The 26974-nt window shown below is 35.4% G+C and overlaps 1 protein-coding gene across 3 annotated transcripts in view; it reads left to right on the plus strand.

Moving 5' to 3' along the window:
• The window catches only part of LOC150102756 (guanine nucleotide exchange factor for Rab-3A-like), a 242009-nt gene that overhangs the window by 48040 nt on the left and 166995 nt on the right, over positions 1 to 26974 (plus strand). For all 3 annotated transcript variants that reach the window (XM_090398866.1, XM_090398865.1, XM_090398867.1), the window contains exon 4: positions 22015 to 22110. In XM_090398866.1, the coding sequence (XP_090254992.1) occupies positions 22015 to 22110 (96 nt within the window). The remainder of the gene's footprint in view (positions 1 to 22014; positions 22111 to 26974) is intronic.

Consider the following 26974-nt stretch of genomic DNA (forward strand, 5'->3'; position numbering starts at 1 on the left):
TTAAAAATGAGGATATTAGGAAAGAATTTGACATTGTCAGCATCCAGGAATGCATTAGCAGAGCTAATCTTAGATGGTATGGTCACTTAAACAGAATGGGCGAGGAAAGATTAGCAAAACAAGTGTTCTCTGCCAGGTTGGCAGCAAAACGACCCAGAGGAAGACCAAGATATTGGTGGATTGATACGGTACAAAATGCTTTAGACGATAGAAATATAAGATCTGATAATGTTGGAGTCTTGACAAGTAACAGACTGATTTGGAGGAAAATTGTAGATAGGAAATTAATAATGATGTAATTTTTTTCATGTAGTACTATCATATCCTGTACTCCCCTTGAGGGTACATGGCAGGAATTTGATGATGATGATGATGAACATTTTTGTTGGAAATGAAATAGTAGCCATTATAGCTATGATTACATTTTCTGCTCCAAATGTAACTGCACTATCAAACAGGAAAGCTGCCCTCCATCCCTGTTTTTTGTGGGTCACATTTGATGTATTTGTATTTGCAAGAAATTACTTCTAGTGCAGAACTTTGCTGTAAATGGTTTTGCAGATATCCAGCCTGTTGGAAACTATTTTGTGACATAAGGAAGATTTTTTTTTTTTATCACAAGTAGAATTTATATTAAAATGGCTCTGCTATTTGATGATGTGTAAAATCATTGGATATGTAAAATCATAGCTGTTGCCATAGTGAATGGCGCATAACTTTGCAGTTAACTTAGATGTACAGATAAACCATGTCGTCCCTCTGCTGCCATTCAGTCCTCCATAGTTTTTGCCAGAGAAAGAACATCCTTCACAAGTTGTGAAATAAGTGCTTGGTAGTTCACTCTTAGTATTAGTGATATTATGTGGTCTCAGAATGGTAAATCAGCAAAGAAGTTGTCCCGTTCTGCATAAACAGAACACTTATTAGAGGCCTGAACTGTCTTCAAAAAAGTTCCATGTTTTGTCTTTTAGGATTTCATGAATTATATCACATTAAAACAAATTATAATAAGGACTTACTCTTGGGGTAATAATAAGGACTTGCTCTCGGGGGACCCTGTAACCCCTAGAGAGCGCGTCCCCTGGGTGGCGGATAGGGGAGCCCACCATGTGTGTGTACATGTGTGTGTGCGTGTGTGTGTATATATATATATATGGTGGGGTGGTCCGAATATACTGAATAAGGACTCGTGGACCAAGAGAGCCATAAGGGGCAATCATCTTGATTGTAAGCGAAGCGGCACTCCCATGAACCCCTAGCTGGATCTATCCTCTCCTCCTTCTACTTTGAGGAAGATTCACTTACTTTAATCTTTCCTATAAGGCTTTATCAGCCAACTCTTCTTATTTTATGACCCTTATGCTATTAGAGTACTCGAGGGCCATGGGGTCTTTTCATTTTTAGCCTTACAACTATGCCCTCTCTATAAACCTTACTATCTATAATCTACTCTTTCCCCTTCAATATACCCTATTCCTCCTATGAGTTTAAATTCTGAAGAAGGCTAGTTCAGAAGCCTTAAGGTAGCAGCCCTACCACTGAACTATTCCATCGTCAGGCTAGTCCCCTGACATGGAGAACATAATCCTACTTGTAAGCTAACAGAAAAAGATAATCGGATTGAATCTATAGGAAACGACCCTGGAATGGAAAAGGTAAAACGAAAATGGAAACGACAAAATATAATACACATAGCAAACTGGAATGTAAGAGGAATAGCATATAAAGAAATAGAATTAGACCAGTTATTAAATGAAAGAAATTTTAAAATAGCAGTAATCACTGAAACAAAAAAGAAATTAAAAGGAACTATGAGAACTGAAAATTTTAATGTGATATACGGTGGAGTCGACAGAGACCAAAGAGCACAAAGGCAGGAGTCATGATTTGGATTCATAACTCCCTTTCAAAACAGTTAAAACATTATAAATTATGAAATGAAAGAATAATAGAAGCTAGAATAAAAATAGATAGAGGCTATTTGATAATAATTGGTTTATATGCCCCAGAAGAAGAAAGAGAACAGGATAATATTGATTTTTATAATCAGCTACAAAACATATATAATAAAATAAATAAAAATTATTACATAATTTTAACAGGAGACTTAAATGCAAGAATTGGAAACACGAAAATTAATAATAATATAGGAATACATGGAGAACACACTCTAAACAGAAATGGTAAAAAATTGATTGACTTTGTAGTTTATAATAACTTAAAAATAATGAATTCCTTCTATAAACATAAAGACATACATAAATATACTTGGGCAGCAAGAGGATGGAAATCAATATTAGATTACTTCATATTAAATGAAAAGACATCAAAATTTTCACTAGATGTTAGAGTTCACAGAGGATATGAAATAAGCAGTGACCTTCCTTGTTAAAATAAAATTAAGATTACCACCTAAATGGCTACAAGTAACAAGAACAGAAAGAAAAATTGAAACATGTGTTTATAAAACTAGACTATTGAGTGGCACAGGTGTATAATGGCTATGTGAACAAAGAATTAACCAATATCTAGATAAAATAAAACAAAATGAAGAAATAGAAATAGAATGGCTTAATATAAAAACGATACTAAATGTAGCAGCAAATGAAAGCTTAGGAAAGACCAAAAAATTCAATAAAAGAGAAAAATGAAGATCTGTGATGATACAATCAAAGAAATAATCAAAAAGAAAAAAAGAAGCCTATCACAAATGGTTAAGCAGTAAAAGATTAGAAGATGAAATAGAATATAAAAGAATAAGAGCCATAGCTAAAAGAGAAGTCAGAAAAAGACATAGAGAATCATGGTACAAATTTGTTTCTAATTTAGAACATGATTTATATAAAATAAGACCCAGTGTATATAAAATTTTGAAACACTTAAATGCAGATACCAAAGAAAACATAAAATTAAACACTGAATTGAAATGAGAAGAATTTCTAAATTACTACACAGAACTGTGGACAGACAAATATTTTAAAAAAGACAACTGGCAAACAATTAACGAAAATGAAAAGGAAATAACTGAAGAAGAATTAGAAATCAGCCTGAAAGAAACAAGAAATGGAAAATCATCTGGAGAAGATAAGCTAGGTTCAGAACTATATAAATATGCAGGAACAAGATTCAAAGAAAGACTCTTATTATTTTTAAATAAAATTTACTCAATTGGTATCCCCCCAATAGAATGGAAAAAAGCAATTGTGATTCCTATCTTTAAGAAAGGTAATAGAGATGACCCTAAAAACTATAGAGGTATCAGTATGCTAAATTCCTGTTACAAAATATATAGCAGAATCTTAAATAACAAACTAATGAAATATTCCAAAAACTTTATTCTAGAAGTACAGAATGGATTTAGAAAAGGACGATCATGTATAGACCCAGCCTTTTGCCTAAAATTAATAATAGAGAAAAGAAGAGAATATAATTTAGAAACACATATTGCATTTAATGACTTTGAAAAAACATTTGACAAAGTTAAAAGAAACATATTATTTAACATATTAAAAGAAAGATAAATACCAAATAATATCCTAAAAGCTGTCACAAGTATATATGAAAATAATCAAATACAAATAAGATTAAATCATGAGCTATCATATACAAGAGAGATAAACCAAGGGGTCCGACAGGGATGTCTCCTCTCAGCAACTCTTTTTAATATCTACTTAAATGAAATAATAATAAAATGGAGTAAAAATTTACATCAAGGAATTAAACTTTCTCCTACAGTTAACTTAAACACTCTCCTCTTTGCTGACGACCAAATAATAATTACAAATTCTGAAGATAACTTACAAAAAGCTATTTTAAATCTAAATGAGATATCCAAAGATTATTGTATGATAATATCAACGGAAAAATCAAATACTATGGCCTTAAAATGACAAGATCCAGCAAGAACTAAAATAGTAATAGATAACAAGATCTTAGAACAGGTGAATTCATTTAACTACCTAAGATGTATGATCACATATGAAAAATATATAAACTTAAAAATTGCAAAATATTTAAAAATAACAGGTGTAATTAACTATATTTAAACCAAACCTAGTTCAAAAACAAACCAGACTAAAAGTATACAATACATTAGCCCTGCCGGTCTTAATGTATGGAAGCAAAATCTGGACAATAAAACATAAAGACAAACAAAGATTAACAACAGCAGAAATGAAGTTTATGAGAAAAACTGCAAAATATACCCTATTTGATCGCAAAAGAAACGAAGATATTATGAAAGAATTAAACCAAGAACCAGTAATAGAAAAAATTAAAAAATATAAACATAAATGGATGGAACACGTTCAAAGAATGAAAACAGAAAGATTACCAAAACAAGCCTTCAAGTACAAGCCATTAGGAAAAAGAAAACCAGGACGTCCTCTTAAACGATTCAACGATGATTTATAAGGCCGGAACAGGCCATGCTAGGCCTAAATCCTTGATACGCATGATGATGATGATGATAAGGACTTACCTGGAATTTTTATCCAAGAAGTACCTACTATACTACTTCAGGCAGCAAAACCAATATAATAATAATGATGATCTATTGGACAATGTTTCTATTCTCAGCTGTCCATTCATGATACCCAACAGGTGCAAAGTGGATTTTCTGCACACTGTAAGATCAAAGTACAGCAAGAGGGTGAGGCTAAGTTGTGAAGACATCATTCATATAGGAGGGCTACATAGAAACAAAACTTCAAATACAAGTTCTAGATGTCCGATGTAAATAATTTTGCAAACCTTTCTTTCTGGTGGCAGAAAGAATTATATTATTATTATGATTTGGTAATCTTCATGGAGTCCACACACTCATCATGGGAGGCCCACTCTATCAGCAACATGTCTCTCATAATGAGCCTTGAAGTTATTTACACTACCTACACTCAGGCAATGCATTCCACTCACTAACAACTCTCCATGTAAAAAATCTACTCCTCACACTCTTCTTCACCACATCTTTATACAACTTCCAGCAATGGTCTCTCGTTCTTCCCGTCTTAACATCCACTCTTTTTATAATTTCTTCTGTATTAATCTGATAGAATCCCTTAACTAACTTGAAAGTCTCTATCATATCTCCTCTTCTTCCTATCCACCAACCTCTGTAATCCACATTCTCACAAATGCTCTTCATAACCAACATTACAGAGTCCTGATATCACTTTGGTTATTCTTCTTTGGACACTTTCTAGTGTTTCCGCATCACATTGAAAACCAGTTGACCAAATCTGAGCACAGTAGTCCATATGTGTTCTGACCAATGCCGCATATAGAGACACTAGAACTGCCAAAGAAGTTCTAAACCCAAAGGTCACCATGGAAGGTTCTTGCCATTGTCTTTTGGGATAATGGATGGTGTAATCCTTACCAAGTACCTCAAAAAAAAAGGTGAAACTATTATAGCAGTAGTTTATTCAACAATTCTGAAGGAATTGAAGGAGGTACTGAAGAAAAAATGGCACAGGAAACTCAGCAGCAGCATGTTGCTTTTGCAGGACAATGCACCTTCTCACTGCTCATGATACCCAACAGATAGTAAACAACTTGGGCTTTTACTGTCTGCCTCACCCACCCTAATTTCCATAACTGGTCCCCATCTGACTATTTCCTATTAACAAGTTTAAAGAAACACCTGAAAGGAACAAAATTTATCACATATGATGAAGTCATATCTGCAGCTGGGAAATGGTTTGTGCAACAAGGGAAAGATTTTTTTCTCAGAGGATTGCAAATGATGCAGCAGCTTTGTGTATAACATATCATGAGGAATATGTAGAATAATGTGTAAGTTACATGGTTCTATCTCAATTCCTTCATGGTGATTATCGCAACTTTTCAGCACACCCTCTTATAGACTGGTCTATCTATAATTGGAAACTTCTGTTCTCAAACCATGCTTGAGAGGTATTATTTTGCCTTCTTTCCACTCCTTAGGAACCTTCCCCACTGCAATATTTTCATTAAATAACCAGGTCAAGGGCATAGCTAACTTTGCGCATTCCATTAAAATACGTGGTAATATGTCACCATTCCTACAGCCTGATTGACATCTAACCCATGCAACACTTGATACACCTCTGATTCTTTCACCTTTAATTCTCCTACTACTTGCCTCCAGGACAGAGCCCCTTATGGTGAACTATAAGGGGTTCGCCCGAACCCTTTGTTAAATTTTTCTCAAATTTGCAAGCCTCTTGTTTACTTTTTTATTTTTCAAAAAAAATAAATAAAACATAATTTTTTGAAATATATTAAGTGACAAACTCATAGGGTAACCTAACAAAGTGATTTTATTAAATAAAATATTATAGTTACTGTTACTACCATTTTACACATAAGAATTCACTTTTGGTAATCACATATAAATAAATAGGACTATAAAATAATGCCCCTTGATTGATACCTTTGATTATCACTTGAAGTATAAAAACAAAGAGAAATATAACTTCTATCACAAACAAAAGAAATTTATTTCGTTTATAAAAAATGCGGACTATTTCATATGTGCGATTATAAAAGATTTTATTCTTATTATATTTTGATAGTAAAAAAATGCTTTTCTTATGTAAGATAAATTAACACAGATCATTGTGTGCAAATATTTCATGTTGAGATCATGAAATATTGGTTTAAATATGATAGCCTTTCCAGGTTGATTGTCCTTTCATACGTTTTGATTGGCATTTGCACACAAGCTGTATTAATAAACGTTTTTGTATGAAATACGGCTTTTTTTTGCTCAACAATGTGAGCTCTTTGTTAAAATTTCCATATCTCACCATTGCTTGCCTTCCTTCCACATGTTGCAGAGAGTCATTCACACCACTGTGATATACACTAATGAAGTGTTTGTTAAATAATTCCACTACATCATTTGCTATGGTTACTCTGCTACCATAACTATCCACCAGTTCAACCTGACTTGATTATTGCTTGCCACATAGCAGAAAAATTCCCTTGAATTAGCTTTCACCTGACTGGCCAATCTCCTCTCATATTCTATGTTTTCTTTTTTAACCATGCTTATCACTTTTCTGGGCTGCACTTTATCTTCTTCATGCATCTGTTCCCTGCAAACTGTCTTGTACTTCTTCCATAACAACTTATTACAAAATAAGTTTGCTTGATTTCACCATTCATCCATCTCAATCCCACTCTATTTATTCACTTAACTCTTGGTATGCAGTTATGTATTGCTTGTGTTAGATACTGCCTTATCATTTCCCATGCACTGTCAACATCTTTTCTATGCAATTCATTAACCAGTGTATTGATGCTAGTTGACTATGTAGTTTCTGATAATCACCCACCTTATAGTTCCATATATAGACCTTCTTGATAACTTTTTCCTGTTTGACTACTTTCCAAACGAATACCTCATGATCACTTTCACCAATAGGTGACAGTGTTAATACCTCATTCACAACCACATCTTGTTAGGATATCACCAAATCTAACACCGGTAAACCTCATGTTGCTTCCATCACATTCTGTTTTAGATAGTATCCTGCAGAAACGCCACAAATTCACTCTCCTTGTTACTATACATTATTTCTTCTTTCTAATTCACATTCCTATAATTAAAATCTCCCATTAGGATCATCTTCCTCTTACTTGTCCATCTAATTTGTCTAAACATTTCACAATCAATACTCTCCACATTCCCTGGCTTATAATAGCATTCTATTAGATATACTATTCTACTGATCTCAACTTCACACTCTTCACACATACTACTATTTTCCATTTTGACTCTTGAAGGGCACAATTCGTCTGCTACCATTAACAATACTCCTCCCCCTCTTCATCTTCTTATTCTTTTGGAAAATTCTGTATCTCACCATTTGAAGTCCTGACAGTATATCATCCCAGTCAACCAAATTTCAGTTATGCTAATTATCTTTGGGCATACTGAATCAATCGATGCTAAACTCAGTCCTTTTATTTCTGATACTCTGTACATCAGTGGTTTTCAACCTTTGTTAGACTGCAACCCTGTAATTATTTATTTATAAGACAAAGACCCAATCCCAACAAATTTACTTGTAAATACTTTTCCAATTTTTTTTTAAAGTTCATACATTAAACTAACATAAGTATAAGTAACATAAGGCAAGTGATGTGAAGTCATTAGCTTCTATATACAAGTTGCCTGAAAATACTTCAGGTGCAAACTTTGTTTGCTTACATTTGGATAAACGATTAAACCAAGTATATAATTTCTTGGTATTTTTAACTTATAACATAAGTATTAATAATTAATTATGGCATAATCATAAAGAGTATTAGTACACTTGTATATGGTGTGGCATGTTGACAAATACAACATTACATTGGACTAATGAAATCTTGCGGGTTCGAATCCTGCTTTAGGTATGGATGTTTTTGATTGTCTGTGAAAATACTAGCAATGGTGTTCGGCAGTAGATGGCATTGGTGTAGATGATGAAGGTGTAGAAGTTGCGGTGGGTGGATGCTGAGAGTTGTAGAGTAGGTGCCCTCCCTTGATGAGTCTTTGGACTCCATGGAGGTGTTATGTAATAATAATAATAATATTGTAGTTTCCTCAGGCCAAGGCCAACATCATTAAATTAATTGTGCTGATTTTCAGTGACATATCTCATTCTGATCACCAAAAATTTATAATATTATTCAATGTGAATTTAAGTTATACATTGTAACTCACCATAAGAAGTCAGCTGAGCAGGAGAATCAGCAGAAGGATGTCAACTTGTTGGCAAAACACTTATATGTGTGTGTGCACGCACGCGTGCAAAGTATGCAATTTAATAAATAAAAATGATGCATCAATCTCTCAGTTCTAAACACTAGTTCCAATGCTAATTAATATTTTGAATTTAAAAAACACAGCACTTTAACACAGCAGTTATAAATTATTGAAAAAGTTAAACTTAGTTTCTTTTATTACAAGTGAGTTTTTGAAGGTTAGTTAGGCTAGTGAGACTTTTATTGCTGGTTTCTGTCCATTAGCTTCTTAATTCTGGGCTGAATTGAAGTCATAGCCAAACGGAGACACTCAGAAAGTTGCAGGTGGTTCCTCTGTTTCGCTTTAAGCACAGTCACAAGTACACAAGATTTCACAAGTACAGCCACTCTGGGCTTGCAGACCACGCTCTGGATACTTGCCACAGTAATACACCGCAGCAAGTTCAAATATGAAAGACTATTCATGGAATCAGCCTCAGCCCTTAGGAACATGCCAAACCTCAACAAATTTGGATGCATGAGACTGCCCCAAATTTGGGAAACATTTATCAGAAGAACTTCAGCCCAAAGGCCAAGAACTACCAATATAGCTGCCAGGGGGCACCATCAGGACTTTAGGAAAACGTTAGCTTCCTAGCTTCGGTTCTCATTTGCTGTTATGTAGTACCTGTGTGCACTTGTCTTTGTAATAAGTCCCCAAGAAGATGGCAACGTGATGTTTGCCAAAATATCGGAAAGTATATATTAAAGTTTATTTAATTTATATTTCTAGTGTACGCTGTCAATTCCTTAATTATTAGTTATCATGTATAAGCCTCTCAACAAGAATAATGATCATCCACAGAGATTCCTTCGCACGCAAGGCCCGCCATTACGGCAAACTGAAGCTAAAGTTATCCAGACAACTTAACCGTCTGGCATTCCTAAAACGCTGCCGGGATAATCAAGTCATCATTAACTGTATAAAATTTAAACACCGCTTCATCTCACAGAACGCTCCCCGTATCTACAACCGTGCGAGCCAGGCTTTACTTCGGGAGCAAATTACCACTACATGCAGTTCCCTAGCCAACATAAACAGAGCTATATTAGCGCTAAAAAATGAGCTTTCACATACGCTTAATCACGAGCTTTGGTCAGTCCTACATGACGTCTCGTGTATGGCGGCTAATAAAGAATTCGAACGAATACGGAGCCGATTTATCAACAAGTTTGATAAATTAATAAAGAACTCGGCATCCAAACCTAAACTACAAACCAACACTGTAGTTAACCTTTCTTCAGTTATCTTGAAGCCTGAAGCACTCAACACTCTGTCACCTGGTCACAACTTCGCCATTGCTCCTAAGAAATTACGGCTGAGGAATTAATGATCCAAATTGAACGTGGGATTTGCCACCTTCCAAACCACATCGCCGACGATATCAGATTGGATGTAGCCTGTGTTCTCACAAAAGCAAAGCCTCCGAAATCCAACTTATCCATTAGTGAATACAAGTCACTACAAGAATTGAAGAGAAACAAAGAAATAGTGATCACCAAAGCGGATAAGGGGAATGCCACTGTGGTACTCAATCTTAATGACTACACAGGTAAGCTCAAGGCTTTACTATTAGATCAATCCACTTACCTCCCTATTCAATATAATCCCACCAACTCTCAAATTAGAAAACTCCATAGGCTCCTTAAGAAGGTTACTTCTTGGCCTGTGGAGATTACCAACAGACTGAAACCTTATAACTCTAGACCCCCCCCCCGCATATATAGGCTCCCAAGAATACATAAAGAAAATGTGCCATTACATTCCATAGTGGATGGCATTGATTCCCCCACTTACAAACTAGCCAAGCATTTAGCCAAAGCGCTCTCACACTATACTGGCAACACACCATCACACATAAAAAAACTCAGCCCACTTCAAAGCCAGTATAGAAAACCTTACACTCCAGCATAATGACATAATGGTCAGTTTTGATGTCTCCTCCTTATTCACAAATGTCCCCCTCAAAGAAACCTTAAAGCTAATCCAAGCTAAATTTCCTCCCGATATCTCAGCCCTATTTCAGTTTACAATGAACTCAGGCTATTTCGTTTGGCAGGAAAAAATTCTACAAACAGATAGAGGGGACAGCCATGGGTTCACCACTTTCCCCACCCTTGGCGAACTTCTTTATGGAGACTTTTGAAGAGAAAGCCTTAAACTCGGCCCACAAAAACCTACCATATGGCTTTGCTACATTGATGATGTGTTCGCTATTTGGCCACATGGCCCAGATTCACTCCTCTCCTTCCTAACAACCAACACCCTAGAATCAAGTTCACCCTGGAAAAAGAGGAAAACAATAACCTCCCCTTCCTAGACACACTAGTCACCTGCCAACCTGATGGAATCTTGGTTTTCTCAGTTTATAGAAAACCCACCCATACAAGCAGATACATTCACCAACAATCCTCCTCCCTCACAACAATATGGAGTTATTAAGACACTATTCAACAGGGCAAAAATAATCTGTTCAAATGATCAAGCCATAACCACTCAACTAAATCACATCCGTGACACTTTCTCAGCCAATGGCTACCCCTCAAAAGAATCCAAAAAATACTTAACCCAGTTATCCACAACCCACCACCCCCTCCCCTTCACAAAAAAGATTACTCTAAATCCATCACCATTCCCTACATCCGAGGCACCTCAGAAAAAATCAACAAAATTTTTAAAAAACATGACTTGACCACCTGTTACAGGCCACATAGAAAATTGCATCCCTTATCCGCTACACTAAAGACCAACCACTTCCCCTAGACCTACCTGGTGTACACCAGGTCCCTTGCAGCTGTAAACTGTCCTACTTTGGCCAAACAGGCAGGACAGCAAATATCAGAATCTCAGAACACAAGGATTACATCTGATTTCACAAGTACAGCCACTCTGGGCTTGCAGACCACGCTCTGGATACTCGCCACAGAATAAGATGGAAGAAAGCCACAGTAATACACCGCAGCAAGTTCAAATATGAAAGACTATTCATGGAATCAGCCTCAGCCCTTAGGAACATGCCAAACCTCAACAAATTTGGATGCATGAGACTGCCCCAAATTTGGGAAGCATTTATCAGAAGAACTTCAGCCCAAAGGCCAAGAACTACCAATATAGCCCACCAGGGGGCACCATCAGGACTTTAGGAAAACGTTAGCTTCCTAGCTTCAGTTCTCATTTGCTGTTATGTAGTACCTGTGTGCACTTGTCTTTATAATAAGTTCCCAAGAAGATGGCAACGTGACGTTTGCCGAAATATCGGAAAGTATATATTAAAGTTTATTTAATTTATATTTCTAGTGTACGCTGTCAATTCCTTAATTATTAGTTATCATGTATAACCAGCGTATAAGCCTCTCAACAAGAAGAATTAAGCACAGTCATGGCAGAAAATTCAATTTCACAAAGATATGTGGTGGAAAAATAAAGAAGAAATCTCATTGCTATTTTATGTAAATTTGGATATTCGTTTTTCATTCTTATCCAGAATTTCGAATTACTCAAAAAATTAAAAGTACTTTCCAGTCCTTTGCCCAATGATAATTCAATAAGTTGAAGGGTTTCTTCATGGGAAAGGTCTGTCTCCTTGTGTTCAACATATTTTGCCTCTGGTGATCCTCATGTTCAGAATAATACTTTTCAAATGACAACAGCATCTTCAAGCGGGCTTGCAATAATATCTGAAACTGAATTCTGTGAACAGAAATCATCTGCTTCCATAATATAATCTGAGTATGACTGAAACATTTCATTATTTCATTCTGCAATCATATTAAGCCAAATTTTGAGCTTCTTTTTGAATGATTTGATTTTGTTCCAATCATTAAATATTGTTGTATCTGGACCTTGAAGTTTTAAATTCAACTTGCTTATGTAAGAAAATTTGTCGCTGAGATATGCCAGCCTGACTGCCTATTTCTTATCCTGTAAATCATAGGTGGCCAACGGCAGGCATGCAGCCCGTAGCGTGATTTTGTGTGCCCTACGGCAGGATAAAAACTATATTAAATTATATATATTATCTATTTAGCTATTAGTTTTGACTGCAGATTTTCTGATTGATATACTAGTTATACTCATTATTTCTGATGACCGAAACAATTTATATTCTCACTGCACACAAGGAATATAACCTCAAACCTACTACATACAATACCATGCCGCTAAATACCAAGAATACGTTGGACAAGTACGTACTAAAATTGTCCATAATTTGAAGAGAAAGATTAGTGCTCAGAAATCTTTTTTTTTACTAAATCAACATCAATACAAAAAGCTCACTCTTGACATCGTTTGTTGTAAGCGCAGAGATAGCAAAAGCAAAAAAAAATCATTATCTGATAGTGAATTTGTAAAATACTGTTCTGTGAAAATGGCACATGCATTTGGGGAAGATAAAATTCCCAGTGAGTTTGATAGCGTCCCACTATCAAAACAAACTATAACAAAAAGAGTCGAGGAAATAGGTTCTCACATATTAAATAAATTAAAAAAGTGTTATTACAGATTCAGCTTACTTCTCAGTGGCTCTGGATAAATCACCTGACATAACAGATACAGCTGAACTTCTAATTTTCATTCTGTTTCCAAAGACTTTGTTATTAATGAAAAGCTACTAGTATTAGATTCATTGCATAACACAGCCAAAGGTCAAGACATTTATGATGCTGTTATGAAGGTAGTAATTGCAACAATCTCACAGCTATTGTGACAGATGGCGCCAAATCAATAAATCAATGCTCAAACAGGTGCTGTTGGCTTACTAAGGAAGGCTGGAATCAATTGCCCTGTATTGCACTGCATTATACATCAGGAGGCTCTGTGTGGTAAAATTCTGGAGATAGAGGATGTTATGAAAACTGTAAAGAAGAGTTTGAATCTAATTAAAGGCAGAAATCAGGCCTTGACATACTGCAAGTTTCTTTCTTTTCTAACAGAATGGAGGCAGAATATGACGATTTAGTGTTGTACACAGAAGTACGTTGGCTAAGCAGAGGGAACTGTTTGAAACGGTTTTTTTGCTTTGAGAAAGGAAATAAAACAGTTTTTAGAGGCACATGAGAAGACAAACAAAGAACCAAACACAAAACTATGTGATCCTCATTTTAACAGCTTGCTCGCCTTTCTAACAGACATCGTACGCCATATGAATGAACTCAACGTGAAGTTACAGGGACGTAACCAAACAATCTCAGATTTAGTTGGACACCGAGATGGGTTCATAAGTTGAGTGAAGGTTTTTAAATTCACCCTAGTCAGAGGAAATTTGGTACATATCCCTTCCTGCAGGGAGTTGGAGGAGGAGCCATGACATTGACTTCAAGTTTTCTGTGCCAATGTTAGACCAACTTTTGGAGCAATTCAGTAAGCGATTTTCTGACTTCAGTGACATGAGGCCACAACTGACATTATTTAACAACCCAATGAAATGCGAAATTTCAGACCAGCATGACGCTATTCAATTGGAGTTGTGTGACCTTCAAAGTGATCCCTTTTTCCAGTCAATGGTGGAGATAGGCATTGACTTTTGGAAACTGGCCAAGAGAAAAATATCCTGCATTGAGTGATTTCAACTTGAGAATTGCATCTATGTTTGAAAGCACATACATATGTGAATGCACATTCTCAACTATGAGGGTGGTTAAATCATCACGAAGAAGCCAACTAACTGATGACCACCCTCAGGATTCATTACGAATGTCGTCGTCATCGTTGAAAATCGACTTTGTTGAACTTGTTGCCACACATGAATGCCCACAGTGTTCTCATTAAGTTGTATTACATCTAAAAAAAAAAAAACAGAAATATGTAATTAAATTTAACTTGGCAACATATTTAAATCAATCAAGTATTTTATATTGTTCTCCCAATAGTAAAATGATTTAACAAATATAGTAATTCAATACATATAACTATTGCCTTGAAAAAAATGCAGTTTATTTTTATTTAAGTTCTGTCTAAAATTGTGCAGCCCCTGATGCTACCACTCATCATATATTGGCCCTCGTATAGAATGAAGTTGGCCACGCCTGCTGTAAATAATGGGACAGGTCACTTTTCTTATCAATTTGAAACAGCCCAACTTCCTTTCAGAGTTCATATAACCTCTTTAGAACTTTGTTGCGGAACAGCCAATGAACTTCCAAATGGAAAAGAAGATTTTGATGATCAGAGCCAATTTCATTGCACAATGCTTTTCACAGTCTTGTATTTAAAGCACTGTTTTTTATGTATATTATTTCTGGGAAAACTCCCATGTTACTCCTCTTAATAAACTATTATCAATGCTAAATATATTGCACTGTTTTTTATATAATTAATAATTTTAACAGATTGAGGCAGCACTTCATTAAGCTCAGATGCCATTTTTTTGGTGTCTAGGTTTTGCCTATTAATGTAGCAATGCTTTGACAATAAGTTATTGTCTGCCATATCCTTAATTTTAGTGACTAAACTTGAATTTCTACCTGGAAGACACGCAGTGCCATCAGTACAAATTTCAATGCAATTTTTCCATTCAAGACCTCTCTCTCTTTTCAATGAAACCATTTAAAACTTTGGAATTTTACTGCTGGTAGTATGCTTTGGTAATTCAGAAACATTTAAAATATCTCCCTTCATGTAATTTTCAACATGGTAAATATATCGTACATACCTAAGTAAAATGCTGTTGTTCTTGAATATCTGTAAATTTGTCCAGTTGTAATGTAAACAATTTCGATTTTTTAATTTTTTCAGTCAGTTGTGTTTCTGTATCTTCCACCATATCAGATATCTGCCTTTCAACTGTATCATTCGACAATGGGATGTCTTTCATTTTACTTGTCACAAACTGACCTAATACGTTATTGCAAGCAACAATCAAAGAAGACTTAATGAGTTCTTCTCCAACAGAATACGGATTTTTACATTTAGCTATATCCTTATCTTTAATGATATTAAATAGGATGCCATCATAAGTGAAGTGTCAGTGGTTGAAGCGTGGGAAATAATTTTTTTTCTGTTTTAAGTGCACCTCTTTTACGTATAAAGAATTCAATAGGTTTTTTTGATTGGATCAGAATGTTTTGTATTGAGATGTCGGGTAAGATGTGATGGTTTTATAGCTTCATTTCCCAGAACGGTAGCACAAATGACACATTGAGCTAGTGACAGTTACATCCTGATAACTTAAGAATGTGAAAATTTCAGTTATCATGATGTAACAAGAGAAGAAACAAAAACCCTGTACAGATAACTAAGTAAGCAAACTTGTTCCTAAGCAGATATCGTTAAGAGCCTTTGAAAGTAACAAATACAAAAAAATTAAAAGAAAGAAAAATATGCTTGCATCCAAGTGAAAAATATAGCTGAAATTGTTTGTTGAACTAAATAAAAAAAGAAGAGGATGTTATTACAGTTGTGATATGATAAAATAAGGTTAAGTAAAGCAAAGAAGATTAGTCATAGGATTTTGAATGCGAGAGGCTAGTTTTTACACTTGAAATAAGAAATTAAAGATTTGAATTAATTCTTAGAAAATTTTGGAAAGGGTATTAATTTAGTATAGATGACATAGAGGTTAGCTTAAACAAAAACAAAAGCGCAAGTTCATAATTCCCGAATTGAGTCTTCGTCACGTGTCAGTAACATGCACACGGACTGCATGATCTTTTGGCAGAAAAACACCACTCTAATTGGGCAGTGAAATCGACTCCAGTAAGGGAGGAAGAAAAGAAATTGAAGAAGGCGCCGGTAGGGATCATCGTATAAACGGGTTAGGAACCCCCCCCCCCCCCCCACACACACAGGGCTTTTTTCCTCAGAGTTTTCTTCACGAGTCTTCGTATAGGTCTCACGCAGTTTTCCTGAGTGACGGGTTAGGAGTTTTCTCCGTCCGACATAATAAGGAAACAAAGTGTGCGGGATTTAGATTCCGTGTTCCTATAGTAAGAAATGAGGGACGCTGTTTAGTTAAAAAGAAAGAAGATAATGTCAGTGTGTTTCGTCATCCAGTGATCGTAACGAGAGAAGGAAAAATCTATAAAGAAGTCAGTGCCCACGTGGTGAATTTCACAGCCATAGAATAGATAATCCTACGTATGTCCTTAATTGAAGCATGTAAGGTAAAGATTGTGAAAGCCCATCTTAGTGCCAAAAGAACTTAGGAGTGATAAGTTATAGAAGAGTTCGTCCTAGGAAGGTAAAAATCGGAAAAAGGTAGAGACCAGTGTAGAAGACCCAAGTCAAAAGGTACTGTAAAATTTCGTGTCAATTCAAATCATATGTAACTGTAATCATTGTTCAATTACTGAACAGTTGAAGGAATTAATGAGAATTATACTAGGACTTTAGTACATGTCAGACTAGAATGAAAATGAGCTTGTTACTATACATTAATAAGTATTCATGTGCCTAGAGATTTATGCATGTACATTGTATTTTATTTAAGAGAGTTTTAAAGGTCAAAAGTGTGTATTAGCTAAGTAAAAGGATGAATTTAATCCATATTGTCTTAGTAAGAAAATTTGAGTAACTGAATTATATGTCCTAGAAAATACTGAATTATAGCATGATCAGATCAGTAAGGGGTTAGACAGAAAAAGTCAACTAGTTCTAGAATTATACATGTTTGTATGCATAGAAGCTGTTCTGGTGATATGATCACAATTCTTATATAGGATCATAACCTAATACTTGTGTTTAGCTAGTGTTAATTTGTATTATATATTCTTAGTATTGAATTGAGTTTTATTTGATAAAGAATGAATTGTATCATGTTTAAGAGTTCAATAAACTTTTGTTCCTTGAAAATACAGTTGTCTGAGATTGCCGCTCAGTGCACCATTTGTAACAACGTATTAACCTAATCACGGGGGGGGGGGATTTTGTTAAGTTACGGGATAAAGGCCACGACTGTATATTAGTTTCACACTCAGTCATATTTTGGTAATTGCTCCTTGTTTTTGAATTTTATATCTTAAACTAAATGTTCTGAAAGGTGCAGTATAAAATAAATATTTAGGGACACCAAGGGGAGAAGAAGCTTGAATATTTGTATTTGGGTGATATCTCGTATATAGATAAGATTTGGATAAAGACAAGTAGAGTTTCACATATAAGGATAGTTGAAAGCCTAATAATCGTAAATTGGGACACAACACCAGTGGCATGCCCCAGGGTTCTGTTCTTTGACCTCTTCTGTTTAACATGTTTGTAAACGATGTATCATGTGGACTGATTGGGAGATCTTCAGTTATTTGCTGATGATGCAAATTTGGGAAGAATTACAAGTAGCACTGCTGCTGCTAAATCTTTTCAGGAAGATTTCAATAATAGACTTATTACTTGGACCAAGTAAAAAAATAGACTTTTTACTTGGACAAAAGAGTGGGGTTGTAGTTTTAATATCAATAAGTGCAAGATGTTGCATTTTGCAGTGCAGAAATATAAGGCTGTGTATTTATATCGATGGTGCTGCACTGCAGGAAGTGGATGAGATTAGAGATTTTGGAGTGATCGTTGATAGTAGACTGAAGTTTAGAGGGCATGTTGCAAAGGTTGCACATCGTAGTGCTGCTATGATAAGAAGTACACTAACATGGATGGATAAGAAGTAGTCGTGCCACTGTATAAGGCACTGGTCAGACGACATTTGGACTATTGTGCTCAGATCTGGTCACCTGGTTTTTCAATGTGATGTGGAGACATTGGAGCGATCCAGAGGCAAGTGACTAAGACAATATCTGGAGTTTGGAAAGAGAGGTGATATGATAGAGAGACATTTAAGTTAGTGAGAGGATTTTATCAGATTAATCCAGAGGGGATTATAAAAGGAGTAGAAGGTGAGAGGGGAAGAATGAGAAGGTCATTCCTGGAAGTTATGTAAAAGTGTGGTGAAGAAATGTTGAGGAATAGATTTTTTATATCGAGAATTGTCAGTGAATGGAATGCATTACCAGAATGTGTTGTTAATGCAAGTAGTGTTAAGGATTTTAAGCTTCTATATGATAAATATGTTGTCAGTTGAATGAACCTCTCATGATGAGTCTGTCAACTCCATGGAGGGTGTAATAATAATAAAATAAATTGGCATTATGGATGAAGGATAATGGTTATCAATTTATTGTTGCAAAATGTAAGGTTATGTACTTCAAGTTGAAAAAGTTGCATGCTGTGTATCACATTGATTGGTGCTGGATTGCAGGAAATTGATGATGATGGACAAAGAGTTGAAGTTGAGAGGGCATATTGCAAAAGTTGGTAAAATGGCTTAAAGGGTTACTTGGATGTTGAAAAACATGTTAACAAATAAAGATATGGAAGTTATCTCTCTCTTTATAAGGCAAAGGTACAATGTCCTTCAGTAATTTAAGAACCTTATTCTTTTGAGTATTAGTATGATCTTAATCTATAATTTTGTATGCAGAATGATCTCGTAAAAGTTGATGCGTTTTGTTATATTATGTTTGATTCATTATAACAGTAGCTTTACTTTTTTTTTAAGTCTTTCATTTCTTTATGTGGAATATTGCTTTTGGGAGGTTTGGATTTGATCAGAATCTTTGCTGTACCCAAACAGTTGTTATTGGCTGGTACAGAAGGTAGGTTCTATATCCACATTCAATGGTTGTCATTATTATTTTCAATTTGGGCACTTTCTTAGGTGTAATGGCGAAGTTATGACCTTGACTTATCACATTGACAGCTTCTTCCATTGAGGTTACCAGTGATAAGTTCACAACAATGCAATTTTGATGTAGTTATGGTTGACCTGTTGTCATGATGCTGGAGAATTTAAAATTTCTTCTGCTTCCAACTTTTATTATCTATTTATTTTATTTTATTTTATTTTTTGAATTCCTCACCTGCTGTGGCTTTGGAGATACGAGAATTCACAAAGTTCTATGTGCAGCACTGATAGCTGTATTTATTTTTGACAACTCTGAGTAAGACTAATTTGTTCATGAATTATTGCTAGACTAGCCTGATTGTAAATGTTGGGCCTTAGCCAAATCAACATTCATTTAAATTTGATACACTTAGGGATGGTATTCGTCTCTCAGCTTCTTGTTATTGTTTGTGCACTGAAGACATATTAGTAGCTAAATAATTAAATATATTATTTTCTTTTTGTGTTGTGAATTAAACCACAAAAATAAAACTCATTCTTTTTTCATTCCATCTACCTCTGTTCTTTGGAACGGCCTTCCCCATATTTTTTTTCCCCATTGAATTCAACACTCACTCTTTTAAGAATCTTGTTAATAGGCTCAGTACTAGGACCTATATTGTTTAACCTTTATATCAATGACATTGCAAGGGGATATTCAGTTGTTTGCAGATGATGCGAAGCTGAGAAGGATTATTAGTAATAGTGCAGATGTGGTAGCCCTGCAAGAGGATTTGAATAAGCTAGATAGATGGGCAAATGAATGGAGGGTGTCCATTTAATGCAGCAAAATGTAAGATCTTGAGGTTTGGGAAACATCGATGGGATGCTGCATACTCTATGGGAGGAGTTATACTGGAGGAAGTAGGGGGAGATGAGATCTGGGGTTGATCATTGATAGAAACCTGAAATTTAGGGGACAATTTGCAAAGGTGGCGAAAGTAACACACAGGATTGCTGCAATTATGAGAAGGACACCGACCTGCAGAGATAAAAGGGTTATCATTCCGTTGTATAAGTCTCTGATCAGACCACACCTAGACTATTGTTCTCAGATTTGGACCCCAGGATTTGAAGAGGATAAATTAACAGTGGAAAGGGTACAAAGATGGTTTCAGGATTGTACAATTTTCGTTATGAGGATCGGCTGAGGGAATGTGGACTGCAGAGTTTGGTGGATAGAAGAAGGAGAGGTGATATGATTGAGATGTTTAAACTGTTGAAAGGTGGTTACAGGGTTGACACTGGGCAGTTCTTTCGCTTGGTTGAACAGCGGGAAGGAGTGATGACAAGAGGCCATCCCTGGACGTTACCAAAGAAACTGTGAGCAAAAGGGTGAGGAGTGGTTTCTTTGCATGGAGGGTGGTTGAACCGTGGAATGCATTGCCTGATGGAGTGGTGAGAGCAAGAACGGTCAATGAGTTTATGGAGTGATATGATAGACTTTGTGTTTCTTGGGGGGGGGGGACCCCCCTCGATGAGTCTTGACAGACTTTATATTCTTAGGAAGGATCTCCCATGATGAGTCTTTTGACTCCATAGAGGCCTGAATAATAATAATAATAATCTCCACTCTCAAGCCAACAGACTGAATTCAAATTCCATATCCCATACTGTTGGTGGTATGGGTGTCTGTGAATCCATGTTTAGTCTCTAGTGCATGGTTGCAGATTATTTAACCTTAGGCCTGTGGCCAGTACTAATATATGAAAGGTTTACAACCTTTTGTCGGTGGGATGCCCATAATAATAATAATTTTAAAAAAGGGTAGTTACATTAATATATAATTAATAGAAACATTTTTGCACAGTTGAATCAAGATGGTTAGGATAGCCAGAGACTAATTAAGTTTATTTGCAATCCATAAGTTGAGGAACGCTGAAAATGGAAATCCACTTATTCATAGTATTGCTGACTTCCTGTAGTGAACATACAGGAACAAAAGGAATAATTTTATTATGGCAGAAAATTTGTTGCAGTAAATTTCTTTTAAGCAGCATTATTCTTTAGGGATTTGGAGATTTTTCAGTAATTTGTTATAATGAATGGATTGACATTAATAGTGCTTAGTTCGATTCAGCCATTTAAGACTTTGTGCTAAATGTATTATGTCTGTTTTGATTAAAAAAAATAAAAAAAAGGGTGGAACCTGAGGTTCATGAAGAAAAGTCCTGCTGCCTCAGTATGAAATAACTAGTGTACATTTGAGAGACTCTTATGAATCTTCATTTCCTAGAAACTCTGGTATTTCATCCCACAAAACAGGCAATCTGATTAGACTGCATGCAATTTACAGCTATCATACACTGGTCTCGCAGCCTTGACTGTGAGACCAGTTTGGGTATTTCCACGCATCCCAAAATATTTGGGTATTTCCACGCATCCCGAAATACACATCCCAAAATTCCAAGACTCTTTTTGTAATAATTCTTTGAAAAGGTTGACAAGCATGATCATTTATTTTGCATCTTAATATCATTTAAACTTGCCAAAGTATTAGATGTTGAATATTCTATTTGATTTTTTTCATTTCTTCAAAGCTTCAATGAAAGAAGCTCCATTTTCATAACACTATTCTTTGGCTTAGGAATTAGAACTCAAAGATGAAGAAGTAGCCAAGCTAAATAAAATCAGAGATGAAGTTGGCGCTGAACTAGAAGAGTTGACTGCTAGTTTATTTGAGGTAAATTCTGTCTCTATGATATCTCTTTGCTATAAAAGAAAATTAAAGATAATTCTAAAAGTTTAAATTTAATTAATAAGTATGTAGGGGTACTTCATTGTTCTTCCCCCCCCCCAGAGTTCTGAGGAGGGAATATTGATATATTAGAATTGGTTATTAAGATCAAAAAGGCAAACTAAGCCCATTCAAAGCATCAGCTAGTTCAGTTTTAATAATAATAATTATTATTATTATTACATGACACCTCCAGGGAGTCCAACGACTCATCGAGGGAGGGTAACCACTCTACAATTCTGCCTTCACCACTCAATCCCCTAACTACAACGAACCGCAACTACACCAATGCCATCTACTGCCAACCACCGCTAGTATTTTCACAGACAATCACAAACATCCTTTCCCACGGCGGGATTCGAACCCGTAGCCTTTTGGCTGGAGAGCGGATACGCTAACCACTCCGCCAACCAGGCTGGCTTATAATTGCAACATAAACTTCACATAATAAATTTCATATGGAATTTCATGTAGAATAATTCATGTATAAACCTTTAATTACATTTAAACTTTTATAATGGATAATCTTAGGATGGGAATTGGTTATTACGCAGTGGCGGCCAGTGAAAATTTTAAGTGGGGGTGCTGCATATACAAAATAAAATTTTAAAAAAATTCTTGTTTTCCTAATCAGTAACCAATTTATTAATAAATAAATTTACATGTTAAAAAATTGCTTTATTAAAAATATTTCACCCTCACCACAAACAAACACCAATAATAAAAGTTTTATATCTCACAGAAATAATGCACGCAAGCATACGATACACTGCTCAAAAGAGCAGTGTCAAGCATAAATGAATATTGGTGAGTCTGCCTGCAATTGGCGCGATCATTCTCACACTGCGTTAGATCGCAGTGTATTTGTTTCGTGTAACCATAATTGAAAAAATATTATTCTTTTCATATTTTCAACAGTGACACTCATCATAATTCAGCCTTGTATCTATAATAAATAAATAATTATATGTTATTTTAACAAAATAAAATAAGATTTGCAAAAAAATAGTTCACCCTTTCGTATCTCACAGAAATAATGCACACAAGCATACGATACACTGCCTAAAGAGCAGTGTCAGATTCATTAGTTACGTGCAATGAGAAGCGCAAACAAATATCAGCGAGTCTGGCTGCATTTGGTTGAATGTGATAATTTCGACACTGCATTAGATCGCAGTGTATTTGTTTCGTAATCTAAAGCGTTAATTGAACAATTCCAATTATTAACTATTCAATCAATGTCGGAACATAAGCTGTAACCTTTAACATGTTGTATTGCATTTATATAATTTGTAAGCATTGTTATTATTTATAAACGCAAACAAAATTTAATTTTTTCATTTTTTTCCTTGGGGGTGCTGTAGTGTCACAGTGCTTATGTATGGCTGCCACTGTTATTATGATTAAAAGACAAAATTAAGCCTATTCAGTCCAAGCCCATTAGTATACCAGTGTGCATAGCGATGAATGCAGTGAATTTCTGTGTGTGAGCTGCTGTCTCATAACCAGAATTCCAGCTTGCCAAGAGGTGCAATGATGCTTAAACTACAAATACTGTGGTTTAAGCATCTCTGGGTGACTAGAAATAGATACTTTTAAGCAGTGAATCTTGCTGCAGTCTGTTTTTACTGAATGGAAACACCAGTATCTGGTGTCGGCTGTGGAATTGGACTGTTAGTTTTTATTGATACTGTTATAAACAGAAGAATTACTCCATGTTTTGGATAACACTGCACTTAATGAATCATCCTGTGGTGAAGGGCTCTAAAGCTTCCCCCTCCCCCACTCCCAACAAAGAACAAAGTACCATTCCTTAGTGGATAATACTCCTAGAACACTGGGTGCCTCAGAGCCCATTTCACTTATGAGGTGGAACAATGTTCTAGGAGTATTTCCTTCAACCCAAAATCACTAGTAGAATTCAAGATGATTCTGCATGAAGAACAGGGATTAATTTTCCAGAAAGCTAAACATTATGATGTTATGGTAAGCCAGTTGTGAACTCATTGATTCCTATGAACCCAAATATATTTATAAAAATCAGTCCTGTGGTATGGATGTTTGTGAATGTGTCCCTTTGATCTCTAATCCTTGGACCAACCATGGTACTAATGTGCTCTGGACTTAGTCTTTTGTGGGTTTCATTAAAAATGAAATATTATTAGGCTAATCCAGTTATAGAGCTGATGTCAGGTATTGTTATTTCTATAGTGATTGAATTAGAGATTCCCTGAGTACAGTCTATTTATGCATATGGCATTGGTCAGCATAAATATGAGGTGATATGTGGTAGGGATTTTGTGGAAAAGCATAAAACTTCATAAGGAACCCTGAAAAGAATTAACTCAAAATTTGGCAAAGACTACATTTGATAGAAGTGGTGGATAAGTTATTTAGTATAACAGTATTGGAAGTAGAAAATTGTAGCAAGTGATGAGGAGTCTCTCAGGACTAAATGAGACAACAAATGTTAGTCATATACTCATCTCTAGAAATTAAAGATAAAAGAATGAGAATATTGGAACAAAACCTTCAAGGACCAAGGACCTTTAACTTCTGATATGAACACAAAAACAAGGAAAAATTTGACCTAATTCATATAGCACAACAGAATATAAGAAGTTTATTTTAAATAAAAGAAGAAGAAGAAGCAAATTATAAAATATCATATAAGAATTGGAAGAAATGAGTATCAGCATCCATGGAATGAAGACAGATGAATAGGATTCTCTTAGAAAGGCTTATATGTTGCCTATTCATAACTGTTATTTTTTTGAGTAAATTACAATGAATATTAATTATATTGGATCCCTGGTTTTCTCCGTTTACAGAGAATCCACATATATTGGTAGATACAGTCACTTCCCCTGCCTCCCAATAATATGGGATTATAAAAATCCTATGTCACAGGGCCAAATGATGTTAAAGATACCAAGTTATTTTAAATATAAGCCTGGTTTTTTACTCCATTTCCCAAGTAAGCAAACATAACAGTGCTCCAAAGACATCCTCAACACTTTCTTAGCCAATGGCTATAATCCCTACCAAAAAAAAAAAAAAAACAGTAACCACCCTCACCCCTCCTCCTTCAGAACAGAGACTACACAGAGTCAATCAACATTTCATATATCTGGAGTGCATCTGAAAATTTAACAAAAATCCTTAAGAAATACAACTTTACAACTAACATAGCACATAAAAAATTGTATCCGTTATTTGCTCCACCAAATACTAGCCACATTCCCTAGACCTACTAGGTGTTTACCAGGTTCCTTGCAGTTGCAAACTGTCCTACTACAGCCAAACAGGCAGGATAGCCTCTGTCAGGATTTCTAATCATATGGACTACATCCAATTCTGCCATTACAATCACTCTCAACTTGCTGACCATGCTTCAGACACCCACCACAGGATACACTGGAAGAAAGTTACTCTACTCCACCGAAGCAAATGTAAATATGAGAGGCTGTTCCGGGAATCTGTTTCAGCCATAAGAAACTTTTTAAACCTCACCAAATTAGGGAAGGGCTAATCCTCAAGTCTTCAACCCAACAGCAAGATCACCAAATTTAGCCTACTAGAGATGCCATTTAGGACTCTAGGCCCAACTTCAGTTGCCTTTCTTCAGCCTCATTTATCCAGCATTAGTGCCTGTATGCACATATTATAGTTCTGTATTCCCTGATAATGGCAATTTGAATTTACCAAAATATCAGAAGTATTAATTAAAGTTATTCTAATTAATATTCAGTATACATTGTAATTTCCTCAAAAAAGAAATGTTAGATGAACAGGATCAAGAGGAATATACACAGATATATTATTTCCTAGTGCACTCAGATTGTAATGAGTATAAAAAAAAATGTGGGAATAACATTTATGCTTCAAAATCTTTAAAAGATTTCTGCTCATTATTATTATTATCAGCCATCCAAGGAATCAAGGACTCATCAAGAGATATCATATGTTACCCACACTAGCTGTCATACTTTCTCTTAAACTTACTCAAACTAGATGCATTCATTACTTAAACAGGCAAACTGTTCCACTCACTCATGGTTCTGTGAGAAGGAAAAAAATTTAGCTCTCACCCCTTTCTTATTTGCACACAAACGTAACTTCCATGGGTGCCTTTTGTCCTCTTCCTAACTTCCATATAACAAAAAATTTCACCAACTGATATTATATAATGCCTTCTCAAAAGTTTAGATCTATATTATATGACCCCTCTTTCTTCTGTCTACCAGTATCTGCAACCCACATACTCTCAGTATATATTCTCGTAATCTATATTCCATAATCGCAATATCATCTTTGTAACTCTTTGTAACCTTTCCACAGCTTCTTTACCTCTTCTTTACCCAGGAGACTAAATCTGCACATGGTAGTCCAGGTGTGGTGGTATCACAACCTTGTAAAGAGGCAAAATGACTGATATCTTTACATGTCAATGTTCATTTCAAACATTGCAGTTATCCTCTGAATTTTATTTGCAAGTTTTGCTATGTGTCCCTTGAACTTCAAATTCCTGTCCACCATAACTTGACAATCTCTAGCCTTGTCAGTTACTCCAAGCATAATCCCTACAATATAATATGCTGTTGGAAATCTGATCACACCAAAATGCATAACTTTACATTTAATAATGTCGAATTAACAAGTATTATTGTTTGCCCACACTTCCAGTCTATTCATGTCACCCTGTAAATACTGTTCATCAGTAGTATCTCTGACTGCCAGGCCTATCTTTGCATCAGTGGCAAACAAAGATCTCCAGTCATGCCCTTTCTGATATTGTATATAGATTAAA

Source organism: Typopeltis vanoorti, chromosome 10 (assembly GCF_054136105.1).
Source record: "Typopeltis vanoorti isolate ZY-2024b chromosome 10, IOZ_Tvanoo_1.0, whole genome shotgun sequence".
NCBI lineage: Eukaryota > Metazoa > Arthropoda > Arachnida > Uropygi > Thelyphonidae > Typopeltis > Typopeltis vanoorti.